This window comes from Pleurodeles waltl, chromosome 8 (genome assembly GCF_031143425.1).
Source record: "Pleurodeles waltl isolate 20211129_DDA chromosome 8, aPleWal1.hap1.20221129, whole genome shotgun sequence".
Taxonomy (NCBI): Eukaryota; Metazoa; Chordata; class Amphibia; order Caudata; family Salamandridae; genus Pleurodeles; species Pleurodeles waltl.
Window position 1 is genome coordinate 636,467,353 of NC_090447.1, and position 21,446 is coordinate 636,488,798.

General features: G+C 43.1%; 1 protein-coding gene across 1 annotated transcript in view; it reads left to right on the forward strand.

The window, feature by feature from the left end:
* PHEX (phosphate regulating endopeptidase X-linked) overlaps window positions 1-20,227 on the forward strand; it is a 1,559,577-nt gene extending 1,539,350 nt beyond the window's left edge. The window contains exon 22 of the mRNA XM_069204739.1: window positions 10,921-20,227. Within this exon, the coding sequence (XP_069060840.1) occupies window positions 10,921-11,023 (103 nt within the window). The 3' untranslated portion in view covers window positions 11,024-20,227. The remainder of the gene's footprint in view (window positions 1-10,920) is intronic.
* Window positions 20,228-21,446: the final 1,219 nt, after the last annotated feature.

A 21,446-nucleotide genomic window follows, 5' to 3' on the forward strand; every position in this document is an offset into this window, starting at 1 on the left:
ATCCATGGTGGTAAGCACTATCAGTGCCAGGGAATCCCTTCCCTGGCACTGATAGGGGTCTCTCCCACCCCAAGTCCTTCCCCGACACCCCCACCCCCCTGCCACCCCCCAAAGGTGGCAGGACCCCCCTCCAACCCCTACCCCGACATCACTACACAGACACACACCCGACACGCATGCAGACACCACCAACACACATATCCGCACACAAACAAACATGCCAACAGACACACACACAGTCATACACGCACACCTACATTCAGACATACACATCCATACAGACATACATACAGGCAGACACGCACACATTTCCAAACACACTACACCCCCGCATGCATACATGCACTCACACACCCCCTCTTCATACTCACACACACACCCCCATGCACGCACACAACACATAACACTGCCCCATCCCCTCCCCTAACGGACGATCAACTTACCTGGTCTGTTGATCCTCCGGGAGGGGACGGGGTCCATGGGGGCTGCTCCGCCGCCAGCACCCCATCAACAGAACACTGCCACGCCGAATCATGTAACGTGATTCGGTGGGAGGTGTTCTGTTGACGTGGAGGTGGAGCAACCTCCACTTCCCCGCCGACCACCAGTATGGCTGCTGGCGGCTCTCATTATGACTGATGACTGAGAGCCGCCAGCAAACAAAAAACAAGGGGATCCCTATATCCAAACAATAAGAAGAGAGAATTAGGGAATAAAGTCTATTCAAAGCAAAAAAAACTATTCTCTCTCAGGTTATTCAAACAAATAATCAGAACATCAAATAATCCAAAAAATTAACTAAAAATATAAACAAATACAAATACATAATTACCAAATATTTATTCCTAATAATATACAATACATACGATTGAATTAGCACCGGACATGGAAAAACAAAAAAGACAAAAGTCACACACAGACAAAACTCAGGACTTCAGACTTATACACAACAAATAACACAGTTCACAACAGTCTACAATATAAACCTTTCATATTTCAAAAAACAAAGAAGAAAAATGTAATACACTCATATACCATACATGAAACAATAGTATTGATGTTTAAATTTATCATCTGCTGTAAAAAAAGTTTTTTTTCTTTCATCCACGTGTTTTGTTCTTTGATCGCCTTTGTATAGTCCTTATATTTCAAAGAAACCTATGATTCTAAAGAAAGTTCTAATTCATGGATCCAGGATATATCCACAAATAAATATTTTCAAAAATCCTCAGCTGTATTGATCAAGAAACAAGAGTATAAATCTCCTGCCAGCCATCCAGGTTGTCACAGACGCGCGTTTCGGTGGGTAGTAACACCAACAAATACCACTTTCTCTTACTTTCTATGACTGGGGAAAAATTATTTATAGCGTTGTTAGAAATGGGGTCTCTGGTTGGCAGTAAGTTTGCACTCTGTCCAAGCAGGGATCTCACTCTAGTCAGGGCAAAGGAGATACACATTTAAGATAACCCCTTGTTCCCCCCACCCCCCAACTCTTCCTTGGTAGCTTGGCACAAGCAGTCAGGCTTATCTCAAAATCAATGTGTAAAGTATTTGTACCAACACACACAATAATACAGTGAAATCACTACAAAATGGACACCGCACCAGTTTAGAAAAATAGGCAGTATTTATCTAAATCAAACAAGACCAGAACGTCAAAATTCCAACATACACAAGTCATGATATGAATTTTCAAAAGAATAAGAGTCTTACTCCATAGAAAACAATGGAAACGTTGATTTTACACAAAGTACCTGGTTTGTGTCGAAGATAAAGCCACACAGGTGAGTGGGTGTTGCACGTTTTTCCAGCCGCAATGCGTCGATTCCCTAGCCAAGATGCGAGTGGAGCATCAATTTTAGCCGCAAAGCAGGTGGCACGTCATTTTTCTGCCACGTTGCAGGTGGTGCATCGCAATTTTCTTCGCGCGGTGTTCTGTGCATGGATTTCAGTCCTTGTTCTGCCAACTTCATCTTTACATGGCCTAGGGACTGGATAGGGCTCCACTTGGCAGGGCAGGAGTCTCAGCAGAGAGTCCAGGTGTTGGCAGAGGAAGTCTTTGATGGCCCTGAGACTTCAGAACAGGAGCCAAGCTCAGTCCAAGCCCTTGGAGATTCTTCACAAGTAGGAATATACCGAGAAGTCCAGTCTTTGTCCTCTTTCAGGCAGAAGCAGCAAATGCAGGCCAACCCAGCAATGCCCAGTCACAGGCAAAGGGGCAATACTCCTCCTTCAGCTCTTCTTCTTGGCAGAGGTTCCTCTTGATTTCAGAAGTCATCTAAAAATCTGGGGTTTTGGGTCCACTACTTATACCCCTTTCTGCCTTTGAAGTAGGCAAACTTCAAAAGACAGTCTTTGTTGTTCACAAGATCCTGCCTTGCCCAGGCCTTGCTCCAGATACACACCAGGAGGTTGGAGACTGCATTGTTTGAGGGCAGACACAACCCATTCAGGTTCAAGTGACCAATCCTCCCTCCACTCTAGCTCAGATATGTAGGCTACACCCCTGCTCCCTCTGTGTCACTGTCTAGAGCGGATTCACAAACAGCCCAACTGTCAGTCTGACCCAGACAGGGTATACACAAGTAGGCAGGGTCACAGAAGGCCAGACCTTACATGTATAAAAGGGAAGGTTTAGGCATGGCAAGTGGGGGCGTTTTAAAACTGCACACGCAGACACTGCAGTGGTGGGTCTGAGCCAGGTTACAGGGCTACTTATGTGGGTGGCGCAACCAGTGTAGCAGGCCCACTAGTAGCATTTGATTTACAGGCCCTGGGCACCTTAAGTGCACTGTACTAGGGATGTAGTATTAAATCAAATGTGCCAGACATGGAAAAGCCAATTACACATGCATTTTACACAGGGAGCACTTGCACTTTAGCACTGGTCAGCAGTGGTAAAGTGCCCAGAGCACCAAATACAGTAAAAACAGAGTCCAGCACACAGTCAAAACATGGGAAGCAGAGGCAAAAAAGACGGGAGACCACGTCAAGGATGCCAGGTCTAACAAGCATCATATGTTGTCATTTCCTTTTATGATTGGTTGCAGTTTGGTCTATTTTGCTGCGTCCATCACTTAATTCAAAATTGTCTTGATTTTTCTTGGAAGGGCTTTTTTAGGAGAAGACACATCATGTATTTAGTTCCATAATCTGTGTTGGTTGAGATAGTTTACCGTCCCTCAACTTTCCATTTTTGATAAGTGTTTTATATTTTTGGCTGATTCTGTAGCTTTGCTTAGGTTTGTTGATAGATAAGGTGAGCTCTACACTCCTTCATTGGAATTTCCACCTGATGTTGGCCTGTTGTTTGTTATATCAATGAAACTGTCTAGAGGTTTGTCAGCTACTTCTTTAAGTCGTTTTAAAGTAGTTTTGCCATGTGTTTTAAAGGGTAGCTACCTTGTCTATTATCTTCTCGCAGAAGCAGTCATGATCCAGTCAGGATTTTCTTTCTGGTCCTTGTTTAAAGTGTTTGATTCTCTACATTTTGAGTAATTTCTTGCCAATATTATCTAGTTGTATCGTAATGCTCTATAGTATGTTTATGTGTCATTTTAGTTTACTGAAACGTAAGGGCCTCAACTGTAGCTTTCATTAGTGAGGTCCTGATATCAAGCTTAAGACATAAGTGTTTTCCCTCTTGATGGCTACCACCAGATCATAGCTGTGGAGATTAGGGCATTTAGTTAGGAGATTGAATTCATTGCTAGTGTTTTTGACTTGAGAACTTTATGTTCTCCCAAAGGTATGTGAAGGTGTTTTGTTTACCACAGATTAATCAGTGTTTTCTAGATCTTTATCTTCTTTGGTGATCCTCCGTTAGAGGTTGTGGTTAATAACTGTATCAATATAGACTGTGTCACTATAGACAACTGTATTAATTCTGTAGTGCACTCTTATTCGTTTATCTGAGGATGGCTTTCATGACTGAGAATTGGTAGGTGAGCAGAGGTGGAAGCTGGATGTTGTGCCAGTCTTCACTCGCTGATGCATGAATCAGTGCCTTAAAGTTCTCACTGGATTAGTCCTATCCTCTCTTGTTGTTGTTGTTGTTGTTGACTGAGGTCTGATAGTTAGTAGGTTTTTATTTTTGCAAATATCTCTTTACTTGAATTTTAGGAAAACAAAGGTTAGCCGGTTTTAATCTAATTTTCCATTTAAAATGTAACAAACCTTCCTGTTACGCTGCTGGTGTTATAAGCTCTTTTAGGAAACAAGCATTCGCCCCAGTTTGTTTGGTAAATACTGTTAGTAAAAGAAGACCATGGTTAAAAAAACCTTCCTATAGCATCACTGGCCACAAGAATCCAATACCTTTCTTGTTTTTATGGACTTTGGGCCAGATTTACAAGGCCCTAGAGCCACCGGGCATCACTTTTTGTGATGCTCCAGTGGGACTGTGCAGTGCGCCACATTCACAAGGCGGTGATTAGCTTAACGCCACCTTGTAAATATGGGCCCCTCCGACACAGTTATCTTCATCTGAGGGATGTGCAATTAGTGTTGCTGTGGACGATCCACCGCAACAACCATTGCTTTTGATGCTGCCCCAGATTTACAAGAATGCGTAAATCTGTAGCAGTGCCAAAAACTAATGCTAGCCCAAGGGTGGCGTTAGCATGGCACAACAAGAGGAATACTTTTATTCCTCCTCATTTTTGCTTTTTCCATGTGTGCTGCATTCTGCAGCACAAAAAGATAGAGCAAAGACCATGAATGAATATTTATGTAGAGGAAAGTGCCTTTCCTGCACATAAACAATTATTCCAAAATGACAATTTGCTACTTCTATGTGTGCCAAATAGCGATTGCAGATTGTTTATGTGCAGGAAGAGACACCTTCCTGCACATAAACAATCATTTCCCTCAACGCAGACACCCTTGCACTACGATGCAAGGGTGCCTGTGTTTGCACTGGCAACTAAATTTAGCGCTGGCAGAAACACAGGGCTGGGCCATATTTTAGTAAATATGGCGTATTTCTGCATTTCTAAAGTGACACAGCGTGCCGTTGCAAATTCTGGCACAGCACGATGCTGTGCCACTTTTTTGTAAATCCGGCCCTTCGTTGGAAAGCTTTGTGGTAGTAGGGGTCAACTGTCAGGTGTAGGATATATTTTCACCTACAAATCAGAGTCTGAACAAGTAGGTCAAGCTTTTGTGGGGAAAAAGTTATAATGCATGATCTCAGGTCTTCAGGTATTTTCTTCCTGATTTTCAGTTGATGCACTGTGGCACACCTCACTGCTCTCTCTCTCTTAAGATGGCGTACCTTTAAGGCCTTTTGAAATGCTGCTGATCAGTGATATGACATGAAGGATGGGACAACGGCATATGAATACTTAGGGATCCCTTAAGTGTTTGTCACAGTATTTGGCACTCCTGTCTTATCATGGGCCACAGTGTTAGCACTGAGCTGCACTATGTCCTCACCTTGGCCCTATTAGGACTGCTTTGGACCTTCTGGTAACCCACCCTTCTTTACAACTACCAAGTAGCCATGCTCCCCTCTGCAGGCCTTACCAGTGCCTGCACATGCATCCCTGCTGCTAGTTCCTTCTTTCTATCATTGGAAAACCCAATCCAGCAAGATAGTGCTACGTCATCACAAATGATCCCAACCAGAGAGCCCATCAACCATTACCTGCTCAACTGATCCAGAACCACCCTTCAAGGTACACGCCTTGCCCCCCCCAAAAGAATCTTGGTCACATATTGTTCTCTGATTTTTACCCACTTATTCTTTTTCCATTTCTTACAATTTCTCCCCTCTTTTGTGTTTTTCTTATTTTGCTCTACTTTTCTTCCTTGTATCTCAGTACCTTTTCTTTTTATCATTCATCTTTCTCCCCTACTCACTTTCTCTTTTGCCCCTCTAATCCTTTTCTTTTTCCTTGTCTCACTCTATACCCTCTTCCTGAGTCTGTTCTTCTTCCCCTCTCTTTCACTTCTCCACCTCCTTGCATCACCACATTTTTGTCTTTATGCCCTTCCCGTGCATTAACAGAGCCATTATTTTCTTCACTCTCTCTTCACTTTCTTTCTTGCCGCTTCTCCTTTATCACTGTTTCCCTTTTGCTTCACGTTTTGTCTTTAACACATCTCCTATGTTTGTAGCCCACAAGCACACCCTATCCTTTTACTTGCTCTGCATCATTCATTCCCTTCCTTCCCCTTCTCTCTTTTCTGTTGGGCTTTCCCCTTTTCCTTTCTCTCGCCTTCTTTTGCCTTTTCTCATTTGAGCTCCAGCAGTCTCATCTTTCTATTTTTCCTTTACCAATCATTCCTTGCTGCTCTTTTGCTTTAATAACACTTTTTCTGTTTCCTCTTTCCCTCTCTCTTTCTCTTCCACCCCATGCTTCTTTATCAAGCCTCTCTCAATCAATCAAATCAATCAAGTACTTGTAAAGCGCGGCTATTCACCTGTGAGGGTCTCAAGGCGCGGGGGCAGTAATTGAAGGTCAGAGGGGATCAGGTGAAGATCGAAGTTTTGAGGTCCTTTGCGAATTGAGAAACCGTGGGAGGTATGAGGTGGATCAGGAGGGAGTTCCAGGTCTTGGCTGTGTGGTGGGAAAAGGCCCTTCCTCTGGCTGTGGCATTCTGGATGCATGGGATGGCGGCAAGGGCAAAGTCAGCGGAGTGGAGGTGCCTGCTGGATGTGTAGAAGTGGAGTCTTTAGTTGAGGTATTCTAGTCCGGCATTTTGGAGGGCTTTGTATGCATGCGTGAGAAATTTGAATGCAATTCTCTTGTCTATTGGGAGCCAGTGCAGGGCTCTCAGTAGGGCGGAGGTAGGGCTGTGTTTGGGGACGTTCTTGATGAGACGGGCGGAGGCGTTTTGGATGCGTTGTAGTCTTTTTTGTACCTTGGTGGTGGTTCCGGTATAAAGTGCATTGCTGTAGTCCAAGCAGCTGCTGACGAGGGCCGGGGTGACTGTTTTTTTGGTTTCGGTAGGGATCCATTTGAAGATCTTCTGAAACATGCGCAAGGTGTTGAAATAGGCAGAGGAGACTACGCTGGCTTGACAGTTCATCGAGAGTGATGAGTCTAGGATGAATCCGAGGTTGCCGGTGTGGTCGGTGGGGGCCGGAGTGCTTCAGAGGGCTGTGGGCCACCAGGAGATGTCCCACGCTGAGGGGCTGTTGCCAATGACGAGGACTTCTGGTTCTTCGGTATTTAGCTTGAGGCATCTCTCCTTCCTCCTAGCGACTGCCTTCATTCCATTTTGGAAGTTGGCTTTGGCTGTGTGCGGGTCATTGGTGAGGGAGATGATTAGCTGTGTGTTGTCAGTGTATGAGACGATGTTGAGTGCGTGGTGTCTAGTGATGTTAGCTAGGGGGGGCCATGTAGAGGTTGAAGCTGAAGAGAGTGGGGCTCAGAGAGGAGCCTTGCGGGATGCTGTAGATTATCTTAGTGGCCTCTGAGTAGAAGGGGGGAGTCAGACATTTTGGGTACTGTCGGAGAGGAAGGAGTTGATCCATTCCAGTGCCTTGTTTTGGATGCCAGCATCATAGAGACAAGTCCATAGAGTGCAGTGGGAGATGGTGTTGAAGGCGGCGGACAGGTCAAGGAGGATGAGAGCCGTGGTCTCACCCCTGTCTAGGAGGATGTGAATGTCATCTGTGACGGCGAGGAGGGTGGTCTCGGTGGTGTAGTTGCTCCGGAAGCCAGACTGAGAAGGGTCAAGGATGTTGTAGAGTTCAATGTGTTTAGTGTGTTGTCTGTTGACAGCCTTTTCAATGACATTGGCTGGGAAGGGGAGTAGAGAGATGGGCCGGAAGTTCTTGAGGTCATCTGGGTCTGCAGTCGGTTTCTTCAGTAAGGGCTTGATTTTTGCATGTTTCCATTTCCCTCTTTTTCTTTGATTAACTTATTGACTTCTTCTCTCTGTGTTCTCTTTGCTTCTTTTACTTTCTCCAGTTTTTCTATTTTCCCATCTGTCTGTGCACTCCCCCTCTGACCCAATCACGCCTGTGGCCTGCCCACTTTTATTAGTAAAATTTTTATAAACAGAGTTTATTATGTTTTTACTATAAAAGGTTTGCAGCTCCTGCTGCTGGTGGGGGTGACGCACCTCCGCCCTAGCAGAGGAGCCGCCCCTACTTCTGACACACTTTCTCCATATGTTTTCTTTTTTCATAATCCTCCTTTGACTCTTTCCTCAACTCTTTCCTTGATTTTCCTTCCACATGTTCCTTCTTTTAATATACCTTTTCTCTTTCTCTTCTTCTCTGTCACCTTCATTTTTGTTCCCCTTCTTCCTTGGCTCTTTCACAAACTCTCTCAGCTTTCCCTTCTTCTTTCCTATGAACCTTGCACTGTCTTACTGTATTCCACTCTACTTTTTCCATTAGCCACCCCTACTTTCTTTTCTCATCACAACAGACAAAGCTACGGCCGTGTTTATTTGCTGATATGGCAAAAGATGAGTGTATACTGCTCTAATAATAGATTGCTTAGCCAGCCTTAGCATGAGTGGTTATGGAATTGCACAGCACAGCGAAGTCTGAAGATGAGAGACAGACAGAAGCTATGTACATGTCATTTTTTTGCATTTGGTAAGTCTGCGCCATACAGAGAACCAGCCCATCTATGGCTTCCTGGGGCACTTTTATTGTCATATTCTGAGCATAAATACTAGGGTGTAAAACATCTGCAATTAAGAGTATTATATCTATCACAGAAAGCCACTCGAAAGAGTGTGCTATCACATTGTTAAATACATGTATTAAAGCACAACCTTGATAAAATGCTGATTGCAATTTATAGTAAAAATTTAACTACAGAGCATGTTTTCTAAGGTTTGTGCAGGTGCTCAAAAGCTTTCATATTGAATGTTAAGTAGCTGCCACATTTTGCAAACTTTAGTAAATGTAGCCTCTTATCTGCGAATGCAATAATAAATCATTAAGGACCTTATAAGGCAAAATGGCCTATAGCCAAAAAATAAGCTTTTTAGAGACCCCGGCTTAGAACAAGAGGATACCGGATGATTTTGCTATCCTATCTCATGTCACAAGGACCAATTCACAACCTGCAATTTGTAGTACATTTAGTAGTGCTATAGTAGTACTGCTCACACACTACAAAATGCTATTCACTAACCTACTTGCAGCCTCTCGTTTCTTTTCTTCAGGGATATCTGCCCCTGCTGCTGAGATCTCTGCACACGTGCATATTTATTTTGGTAATGAATATGGGAGAGGCAGGAGGTGTAGCTGGAAAATGCAGAATAATTACTGCACTTTAGGAAGGTTTTAGAGAGAAGTAAGGAGAGGTTTACTGAGAGTTATAGGGGTTTGTGGGATTGGCATGCTTATTGCTAGTCACAAACCACATTTCTAAAGGTACCACAGCCAAAAAGGACCCACAATAGTAGTAAATGCACACCAGCACAGACCTGGAGTAAGTCTAGCACCACAAATAGCCAACAAAAATTACTGAATCACCCGCTCATATAAAATAATAGAGGTTAGGACATAGAAGAAGACCCCAAAAGAAAAAATATTAAAATAAATGCATTTAATTTGACTGCTTAAAAAAATAGATACATTCAGTTATTGTTAAAATAAATTATTGAAAATTGTGTTGATTACTAAATATTTAATAACCTTTTTAAATTTACAAACATATGTAAAAATAGTAAAAATAATTTCAAATGATTATATTCACAACTTTTTAGCATTCGTATACATAATACATAAATGTAGGCATTTTACTTTAGGTTTTTTTAAATCTTAAAAAAAATAATGTTGTTTAATATATTGAAATGTATGAAATATTATATTCAAACTTAATTAAGTGATGTAGCATTTTGTGAATGAGCCCCACAGTGATGCCGAAACGTGTAAATATAACCTTTGTTATACAGAACTTATTTTTATCTGTGCCCCAAAGAGTTTGCAATTGTTTTGGACTATCTCCGTTGTAAAACCTAATCCCAGCTTCAAACTTTGCAGTAGGAATGGCCTTTAGGATATGTGTTCACTATTTATTAATTTTAAATAGTGAGGGGCATAGTTATGGGGATGTCACGCAGTGCAGCACAGCAAGTCACTTCGCTGCACTATGTGACAGGGAAAAAGCAGGACTGTGCCGTATTTAAGGCAATATGGCATATTCATGCCTGTCCCCCTGCACTAGTGCCATTTTGGCAGCCTAGCTCAGCATCAATCCAATCCTGAGAGGAATATTCCTCTATATATGTGTTGTGCAGAATGCAGCACACATAGAAAGAGGAATTAATGAGGGGAAATAAAGATATTTCTCCTTGTAATGCCTCTCCTGGTAAGGCATATCTTTTTGCGTATTCCTAGGTTTACCAGTTCTGGTAACTCTGGGAATGTGTCAAAAACCATGGCAGCTGGGTGGGAACACCCATGCAATCCCCTTGGAATGCCTCTATTGCATAGAGTAAGGCAACACAACGATGTGTGCTGCATTGCTTTACTCCAGATTAATGGAACCACTCAGTGCCATTAAAAATGGCCTTACATGGCTTCATAAATCTCATTTTCAGTTGCATTACTTGGTGCAAGAGCAATGCAGCTGGCCTCATAAATAGGCCCCCACAGCTATGGCACCATAAATCAATTGTGTGCCAGTACCCCAAAATCCCTAGGATGGTAAATTAACACAGCCTTTTTTTCTTAACTCAATTGCTGACATTTCTGCACTTTAAGGAAACCTCCGAAAATTCCAGTATGAAAATGAAAGTTTTGGTGCCATGTGTATGGCTCATTTGAAGCTCTGTAACCCACTTGCATATTAATTTTGAATTTCTCTGTGTTCAAACAAAGCTCTGATAGACACATTTGATAGCATAACATTCATCAAAACACGAGTAGTATAAGTTGCATTTGTCACTGAACAGCGTGAAATAAAGTAACACTCTCTTTCTTCTATTTCTTCACAGGGTAATTGGCTCAATGAGCAACTTCGAAGAGTTTCGCAAAGCTTTCAATTGTCCAGTAAATTCAACCATGAATAGAGGTGCACATTCCTGTCGTCTCTGGTAGATGTCCGTTATGGATTTTGCACTGAAAGTGATATCTGTTGCTGTCAGCTTCTGAGCGGGACTCCAATTTAATACTTCTTCGCAACAATTTCCAGTGATAGAGACATGTTCATTTCATAACTGTGACTTCAGCTTAGGTGACCTGTTCAAATCAAATCATTCTCTACTCAATGGCTAAAGGCTCTAAGAACTGGGGGCCATATATGAGGAGGAAGCAGTAACAAGGACTGATGGCTTATTCTTGATGGACTGCCTGTCATTTCTCATTCCTCGACCCGTACTAAAGGCCGTTTAGCAGAGGCCAACTGATCAGTCCGGGATAATCTATAGGCTTGCGATAAACCGATAATGCAACTGCAAAGTACAGTTTATTTTTCAAATGTATACTAATTGTGTAAACAAAGCATGCATCTTCAGAAAAGAACTTGAGCTCAAGAAGGTGACCTGCGCCTATTCACTGGGCTCCATTCTTTCCTGTCAGCTGCACCTTTTCCAAGAGGTCTTGCTATACACTGATAAAATCTGCCAAAAATGGGAAAGGAGCAATTTTGAGTGGTGCTGAAAGAGCATTCAGGAACATATTACAATGCAGCAGCAAAGCCTGTTCTAAACGGTGCTACATGTATCAGAAATGTAGATTTTCCTAGTAATTTATGACGGAAAGTCTTAATTTTATTAAAGACACGGAGGCGAATATTATGCGTTCTTTTCTTACTTTATTTTAAACAGCAGCAGTCAAGAAACTACAGCTCCCAGGAGGATTAGCGTCAGACTAACCAATGGGAGTAAAACAGAAACTAAGAACTAGGCCAATCAGCATACACCATCAACTATAGAGAGTACCCTTGACTGCAAGCAGCCCTCTTTTCTTGAGCGAGTAAGTCAGATAGAATCATAAAACAACGGGTAAATGAGTCCCACAATCGCCAATGCCAAGGAGACTGAACAAAACTCTTGGACCACTGTGATGAGACGAGAGGCGGATGAAGGAGGCGAAGGGTCCTGTGAAGGTTGCGCTGATACATCCGCAAATTTCTTCTTGAAGGGAGAAAGGGAGAAGCCAACGGGGTTATCCGGAAGCTGGAGGAAGTGCAGGAGTCGCTGGGAGGGAGAAAAAAGTACATATTAACAGAAGTACTTGAGGTGGGATAATATTCGCCTCTGTGTCTTTAATAAAATTAAGGCTTTCCGTCATAAATTACTAGGAAAATCTACATTTTATGGCAAGACCGGAGGCTCTATTATGCGAGTTTAAAGCATATCAATAACTACAGAAGAAGCAGTTCTAACAGGTTTACAATAAAAAGTCTTAAAAACATTGTCATTAGTCCAATCTGCCGACCTGAGAATGTCCTCCAAACTAGAACCTAAAGCGAACGCTTTAGAGGCCATAGCTCCCCTGGAAGAATGGGCCCCATACACCGAAGTGTCAATACCCGCTAGGGACATGATCAATCTGACCCAACGGGCCAGGGTTGCAGAAGTAACCGGGTTATGAGGTTTACGAAAGGAAATTAGAAGCTGGGTAGAGGAAGACGTTCTCAGGTTGACAGTTCTTTTCTCGTATTCCTTTAAACAAAGACCCACACATAGTTTTGGTTTATCAGGGAAAAAGGGATAGAACACCGAATGTAAGTTAGTTTTGGTGCGTTTGGCGATGTGAAACAATACACCTGAGGGTAAAAACTGACGGGCAGAGACATCTAGAGCCCGAACATCAGAAACCCTTTTGATGGAAATTAGGCATAGGAGCATAGTGAGTTTGGCAGACAGCATTTTTAGAGAAAGACTCGAATTGTCAGACCAAGAAAGAAAGAGATTCAGAACCAATGAAACATCCCAGACGTGGGAGTATTTGGCAGAAGGGGGCCTAGAGAGTTTGACCCCTTTTAAAAGGCGACAAATTAAGGGATGAATCCCAATAGGATTGCCATCAATATTAGAGTAGTTCATAGAAATAGCGGATCTATAAAGGTTGATAGTGCGATATGATTTACCCAGTCCTGCCTGAGCCGCTAAGAAATTAATAATCAGATTTAGATCCGCTGAAAAGGGATCGGCACATTTTCCCACACACCAGCTTGCCCAAAGAGACCAAGCTGATTTGTAGGCTCGCCTTGTGCCAGGCGCCCAGGCATTGTTGATGAGCTCTGAAGCTTCCGACGAAATCGGGAAGGACCGCTGGGCAGCCCTGAAATGAGCCAAGCTGATAGGACTAATGATTTGTTGAGAATAAGATTGTGGGGCCGACCGAGTGGATCTAGGAGGAGGGACGGAAATGAGGGGAGTAAGATCGGGAAGTCTGCCGCGAGCTCTAGCAGGGGAGGAAACCACACCTGAGATTGCCAAAAGGGGGCTATCAGAACAAGAGACGTCATTTGGCGCCTGACCTGGTTTAAAACCCTGTTGATTAGAATAAAAGGAGGGAAAGCGTAATTGAGGGAATTGGACCAATCCTGAAGGAAAGCGTCTGTAGCTAAGGCCAACGGATCCGGACACCAACTGAAGAAACAAGGAAGTTGAGAGTTGAGTCTGGACGCAAAGAGATCCACCTGAAAGGGTCCCCATTTTCTTTCGATTTGGTGAAAGACGGAACGGTGTAATTTCCAGTCGCTGGAATCCGAGATATGTCAGGAATGCCAATCCGCGTTGGAGTTCAGAGAGCCTGGGAGATACTCGGCTAGAAGGGAAAATTTGTGGGACAGACAAAACTCCCAGAGGCTCTTGGCCAGAAGAGCAAGGGGTCTGGACCTGGTGCCACCTAGATGGTTTATGTAACGAACTGCAGAAATGTTGTCCATGCGGAGCAGAATGGAGCAACTTGCTCTGTCCTTGGTAAAACTCCGGATCGCAAAGGAGCCTGCAAGAAGCTCTAAACAATTTATGTGCAATCTGGACTCCTCTGCGGACCATGTACCGCCAGTCGAGATTGAGCCACAACGGGCGCCCCAACCGGTGAGACTTGCATCGGATTCTAATACAAGATCGGGCACAGAGGGGAAGATGGATCTGCCGTTCCAGGCCTCTAAATGGGATATCCACCATTGGATTTCGAGTAGAGATTCTTGATCTAGATAGACGAGGTCGGAGAAAGCCAAACCTCGACGAAGGTGCAGGATCTTGAGACGCTGAAGGGCGCGATAGTGAAGGGGTCCTGGGAATATGGCCTGGATAGAAGAGGACAGAAGGCCGACGACTCTTGCAAGAGTTCTGAGAGAAATAGAGTCTTTCTGGAGAATTGAAACCAATTCTGTTTTGATTGCAGAAACCTTGTCCCGTGGAAGAGACAGGGAAGCCGAAACTGAATCGATTCGGAAGCCTAAGAATTCTATTTGTTGGGAAGGAACCACAATAGATTTCTCGAGATTTAGGAGGAAACCCAGCTCTGTTAGGAGAGTGGAAGTGATCTGAAGTTGGGACAGGAGAGAAGATTTGTTTTGATGCATAATAAGGATATTGTCGAGATAGATAATGAGCCTGAACCCCAGAGATCGAAGGAAGGATACAACCGGCTTTAAGAGCTTCGTGAAACACCACGGAGCTGACGAAAGGCCGAAAGGAAGGGAGGAAAATTGATACGTTTTTGAATTCCAAAGAAATTGTAAATATTTTCTGTGAGAAGGATGGATCGGGATAGTGAGGTATGCATCTTGGAGATCCAGTCTGACTAGCCAGTCGCCTTGGAGTAAAATATCCCTGAGATGGATAATAGTCTCCATTTTGAAGTGTCGATAGACGACGAACTGGTTGAAGGATTTTAGATTGATTACAGGTCTTAGCTTTTTGTTCTTTTTGTGGACGAGAAAGATAGAACTGATGAAACCGGAGGGATCTGGAATGCAGCTTTGGATGGCATCTTTTTCTAGCAGTGATTGGATTTCCGAAGAGATGAGAGATGACATTTCGAGGGAGAACCTTGGAACAGGAGGGGTGGTTGACTGGAAAGGTGGAACGAGAAATTCGATGCGATAGCCCTGGACAGTGGAAAGAACCCATGGGTCTGAAGAAATTGACCTCCATTTCTGCAGGAAAAATCGAAGCCGACCCCCCACGGGAGGGCCAGAACGTTGGCTTACCTGAGGTATTGGCCGCTCTGGAGATGCGTTGGCCCCGGTTGCGGAAACCCCTTGATCGTTGGGGATAGAAATGGGGTTTGAACTCTTGGTTGTAATAGGAGGAAGGGTTGGAGTATCCTCTGGAGCCTTGGTTTCTGTATTGGCGGCCGGTAAAGCGACTCCTACCTCTACCGGCCCGGGAAAAAACACGTTGGTTGAAAACCTTCTTCAAAGATTGCTGGGCCTTATCGATAGATGAAAAAGTAGAGACGAAACGACTAAGGTCCTTGATGAAAGAATCACCAAACAGTTTACCATCGGCCTGGATACCAGGATCCCTGGTAGCAAGATTAGCCAACTTAGGGTCCATGCGGAGAAGGAGACCCTTGCGTCTCTCATGGATAATGGCCGAGTTAGCATTGCCCAAAAGACAAAATGCTCTCTGGGTCCAAAGAGAAAGGTCTAAAGGATCGATAGGAGAATCCTCCAATCGAGCCGACTCGGCTAAGTCGAGAATTCTAGCAAGCGGACCGACCACGTCGAGGAGTTTGTCTTGGCACGTGGTCCAAGCTTTGTCAACCCCTTTACGGGGATCCTTTCCATATTTCGTAAAAAATTTGATGAGGGACTCATCAATAGCCAGGGTCACAGTAATGTTAGAGTCCAAAGACGGACGAGGGCATTCAGACCTGAGTTTGGAGCGAGTCTGTTTATCCAAAGGAAGACGTAAGCGGGAAGAAATATATTCAGCCACGTGATCCAAAGGAAACCACTCCGTGGAATTGGGGTGATGAATAAGGGACGGGTCGAACATGGGAACACCTTCGGCATCAACCACACTGGAAGAGGGCACGCTAGAGGAAAGTTTCGAACGTTTGGAGGGGGGAGAAGAATGAGAAAACGTGTCATCAGGATTATCTGACAAAGATAATTCGTCCAAGCCCTCTTCGTCCGTGTCCAAAACCCTCGTAACAGCAATCTTTGTTGGCGCTAATATATGTTTTGACTTTACTTTACATTTGGCATGTGAGCTCGACTTTTTAGAAGAATTCCCCTCCTTAGAAGGAGGCCTGGGAGGAACCAAGTCCTCGTTCTGGTGTGAGGCAAGCTCACTCTCTGCATGTGCGCCTTTCGCTGTTTTAAAAGACGAGATTAATTTGCGTTTTCTGCCTTCCCCCGCAGAATGGGCCATGGGTTTGGACATCATAGATATTACAGAACTCTCGATGTTCTTAGACATCGTAACCATAGATGCTTTTAATGCATTTTTAACTGAGGATTTTATAAATTTGTTCAAGTCCTGTTTAAAAAACTCCTCATTATACTCAGAATCCGAATTAACAGATGAAGAATCTGTATTCATCTTGCTTGCGAGCTGACAGCCTGCCCAAAGGCGTAATAAAAGGTTTTTGAAGTACTGGGTAAATGAGGGGTTAATAGAGAGCAAAAACGCTCTATGGAACTGGAAAGCCCTCCCTTGGGCATGGCCGAGTAGGAGAGAGGGCGGAATTGCTGACGTGAGGCTGGAGAGTCCCAGAACAGCACGGGCCGGGAACAAGAGGACGCCGCTTCGGCAGATTAAGAAGGGAAAACCGCTCCGGAGACGCGAGGGGACGCGCTACCGAAGCAGAATGCTTCGCGGAGCCTCTCCACAGAAGCGAAGCGGTTCGCCTGTCGAACGCGCACTGGGAAATGCGCTGATAGGACGGGGAGCCTACGAATGGAACGCGCGGCGGCGCGCGCTGTATACTTAAACCAACGGTAACACGGGGGGAAGAGGGTCGGAAAAAATCCGAAATTACAACTTCTTATGCTTGTATAGCAAAATGACACATGAATATAACGATAGGCATGCAAAGAGGAATAAAATTAACCAAATAAGTAAACGCGAGAGCTGAAGAGTGTACTTATCTTGACTGCGAGCAGCAAGAAAAGAGGGCTGCTTGCAGTCAAGGGTACTCTCTATAGTTGATGGTGTATGCTGATTGGCCTAGTTCTTAGTTTCTGTTTTACTCCCATTGGTTAGTCTGACGCTAATCCTCCTGGGAGCTGTAGTTTCTTGACTGCTGCTGTTTAAAATAAAGTAAGAAAAGAACGCATAATAGAGCCTCCGGTCTTGCCATAAAATGACTATTAGTGGCAACCTTCAAGGTAATGCTGCATAATAGTCAAGGTGCCAATCATTGTTCCATGATGGCCTGATTCGCACGGAATAAATTGACATTTAAGTCAACAAAATGAGAATCACATAATGAAGGGTTATTGCAACACAAACATGTATAGAGATTTGTCATTCAAGACCAGCCATTGTTGTATTGTCTTCTTCCACTGTGAAACTAATACTTCAGTAGTTCTCGAAAAGTAGTCTTGATACCTAAACTGTCCATATACTGAATAGTAGATGTAGAATGTATGCATTTTTTAAGGTCCATAAGGTAGAGTAATTATTAATGTACACTACGTGCATTCTAGGGGGTATACAGCCTTTAAAAAAACAACTATGCAGACCATCAAAAGACTGTGCCCAGGGTATTTTACATATGCTCTTTTTAAGTGCTCTTGTAAAAAAGCATGTCAAAGCTTAATGATAACATTTTACTCTGGCATTTCATGTTTAATATTACTCTTTGTATGCAAATACAGCGATTATAAACTAGTAGAGTTTACAGCTGTGAATATCAAGGAATTAACTTTTTCCTATGATTTTTCTTCAAGAGGAAATTCGAGATTGGTGCTTTAGGGCTCTGTTATAAAACTTAGCTCACTCATAACATTCGATCTCAGAGTACAACAGCAATTCATGTGTAAATACTAGTTGACAGCTCTACTAACCCACAGTCACCTATTGAGATAATAATATCGAAGCACAGCAGCTTTCGTTGCTTTCTATAGTAATATGACATAGGGCACGGTTGTTTTGCTGCTTAAAAATGAATGAAAACGACCAAAATAGTATAAATGAAAAATATTCCATACCTCGTTCTCAGATTTCACGTTTTCGATTAGAACATCCTTTCGTTTAACCAGGTTTGCATTGTTCAGTGATTGTGCTGGACACATTACTGTCATACTGCCTTTCGCTCAACAGATTATTTTACAGACAAAAAAAATGATCCCAGCTCATTCAAAAATATTTGTTTCATTTTTATCTAATCTTCTGTGAAAATACCAAACATTTTGTAGATTAAGGAAAGATGCGATATCTGCAGGGCAGACAGATTTGCTTATTATCTTTCTCAAAAGTTTTAAATAGTTAGTTCCCAGTTCACAGTGCTAAGGAAGAAATCCCAGGAATACCATAAAAGTTGAATAACCCATGCTCAGGCTCTCTTACATTATGGATACGTATTTGTAACTCAGTGGAGACTGTAATAACAAATACTCTGGGCCAGACTCTTGCAGGACACACTCCCTGAGGGTATGGGGTGGAGGAGTTAAGAGTGAACATTGTGTGCCTGCCATTCTGAAGCTGGTGCACGTGAAGGTAGCTAAGAGTGTGCACAGTGGTAGTGCTGCACTTAGTGAATCGGATGCACAGCTTTGGTGGAATCCAGTGAGCCGTACATCAATTAATTTGTGAGTAAATCAAAACATTTAGGTATTTGACTATGCATATATCGCGCACATAACAGTACAGGTGCTAAATTCCTGGAATTCGTATATTTATGCATTTTACAATTGTAGGTGCGCAAACTGGGCTTTTGTACCATCAGTGACGAAGTATACTGCTCTCTGGCGTTAGTCAGCCAAATAACTGAACCTGAATTACCTCAGTTAATTTCTACTAGCACCTAGCAGATAATCTTTCCTGTGTAAACGGCATCACTGAATACTTTATTTCCACTGCTCACTGCACAGGAATTAACATACCCTGCTGCTACTAGTCATAATATATTTATTTATAGTTCACAACAACATATATCTGCTTCTTAATGTTACGCCAAGATGCCCCAAAACAAATATGGCACCTTCAGCCAGAATTACCTCCTTGTACATCTTCCTCGTCCAGTCCTTACTGCATGAGCAACCTTCTGCTCATGCAGTAAGGACTGAGACAAGGGAGACCTGTACTTGGAGTAATGAAATTACCTCCAAGTAACCGGGCAGTACTTTACATTCTGGCCTTGTGTTATCTATGGTCTCATTATGACCTTCATTATGAGAACTTCTGTTATCTGTGGAAGCTTGTAACACTAATCTGCCTTGTCTGCATTGCGAAATCTGGGTTAACATCACAGAAGAGTTTGAGTCCCACTCATAGTCTAAATAATTCTAGGCCTCATGCCTCTAGCCCCCAGAGTTATCAGTACTGATGGTGTAGGTATCTTTAGGGAAGGTGGGACTGGATGGTTTGCTTCGCTAACTCACAGTGGGCTCTATGCGTATGTAGATATGTGACATATAGTACAGGCTTTGCCACAAATCAAAGAAGATCTGTGCTTAATATGGGTTTAAAAGTATGTAGATGAATAGGGAGTGGGCTTGTGAAATGGTGATTCTGCATCGAGTGGTAGAGCTACAGTGGTGAGGACAGAGGTTTAGTAGTAATATGTAAAGGAAGATTCAAGTAGCAGGAGAAGTGGCGGAGTTGTAGTTGGAGTATGGAGGTGGTCGGAGTGGGAACTCTCTTGAGGTTGTACATAGCTATTCATTATTGATATGGGTCTATATACACATAATTGTAAATCCCAATGTGGTCTTGACATAAGAAGACTGGAATGGCTGAAGGTATCCTATGTGACATAGGGTCAAAGACAGCTACCCACTCCCACCTGCATCACTAGCATCCTGTTGACAATTATAATAATTAAACATTAACTCAATTTATAATGTTATAAAACACCTAAGAAAAATCTGACAAAACACACTATATAGATGAGCAAGAACCTGAAAGCAGACACATAATTCAAAACGTAATTACAATTGAAATCACATTTATAACTCAAGTGCACATGGCACGACTTTCAAAGAATTGTACTCATTTTGAATACTAAATTTCCAATTTTAATCTGTTGCAAAAATTAACAAAATGAAAAAGTGTTTTTGTTTCTGGAAAAATAAAATACTACTCAGTTTGTCATCGTATTTGTCTCTTTGCATTCAGATAATTGTCACATTTTCACTTCAATAAACATTTTTTTAAATACTTACACTTGCTACCAATTTATTTGAAAAGCACAAGAAGCTTTGACTTTTAAATGGAATTCCTTAGAAATAAGCCTCAGGTGCTTTGACATTTGACGTTTTGCTTGATTTGATGCTGCACATGTCGATTTAGTTTGCTTACTGGTTGCTGTGCCACAATGCACGATTCTTTCTCTCTGTCTGAAAATCTGCACCTGCCACACATACTATCCAACCTCAAAACTACAGGGAGTGCAGAATTATTAGGCAAATGAGTATTTTGACCACATCATCCTCTTTATGCATGTTGTCTTACTCCAAGCTGTATAGGCTCGAAAGCCTACTACCAATTAAGCATATTAGGTGATGTGCATCTCTGTAATGAGAAGGGGTGTGGTCTAATGACATCAACACCCTATATCAGGTGTGCATAATTATTAGGCAACTTCCTTTCCTTTGGCAAAATGGGTCAAAAGAAGGACTTGACAGGCTCAGAAAAGTCAAAAATAGTGAGATATCTTGCAGAGGGATGCAGCACTCTTAAAATTGCAAAGCTTCTGAAGCGTGATCATCGAACAATCAAGCGTTTCATTCAAAATAGTCAACAGGGTCGCAAGAAGCGTGTGGAAAAACCAAGGCGCAAAATAACTGCCCATGAACTGAGAAAAGTCAAGCGTGCAGCTGCCACGATGCCACTTGCCACCAGTTTGGCCATATTTCAGAGCTGCAACATCACTGGAGTGCCCAAAAGCACAAGGTGTGCAATACTCAGAGACATGGCCAAGGTAAGAAAGGCTGAAAGACGACCACCACTGAACAAGACACACAAGCTGAAACGTCAAGACTGGGCCAAGAAATATCTCAAGACTGATTTTATTAAGGTTTTATGGACTGATGAAATGAGAGTGAGTCTTGATGGGCCAGATGGATGGGCCCGTGGCTGGATTGGTAAAGGGCAGAGAGCTCCAGTCCGACTCAGACGCCAGCAAGGTGGAGGTGGAGTACTGGTTTGGGCTGGTATCATCAAAGATGAGCTTGTGGGGCCTTTTCGGGTTGAGGATGGAGTCAAGCTCAACTCCCAGTCCTACTTCCAGTTCCTGGAAGACACCTTCTTCAAGCAGTGGTACAGGAAGAAGTCTGCATTCTTCAAGAAAAACATGATTTTCATGCAGGACAATGCTCCATCACACGCGTCCAAGTACTCCACAGCGTGGCTGGCAAGAAAGGGTATAAAAGAAGGAAATC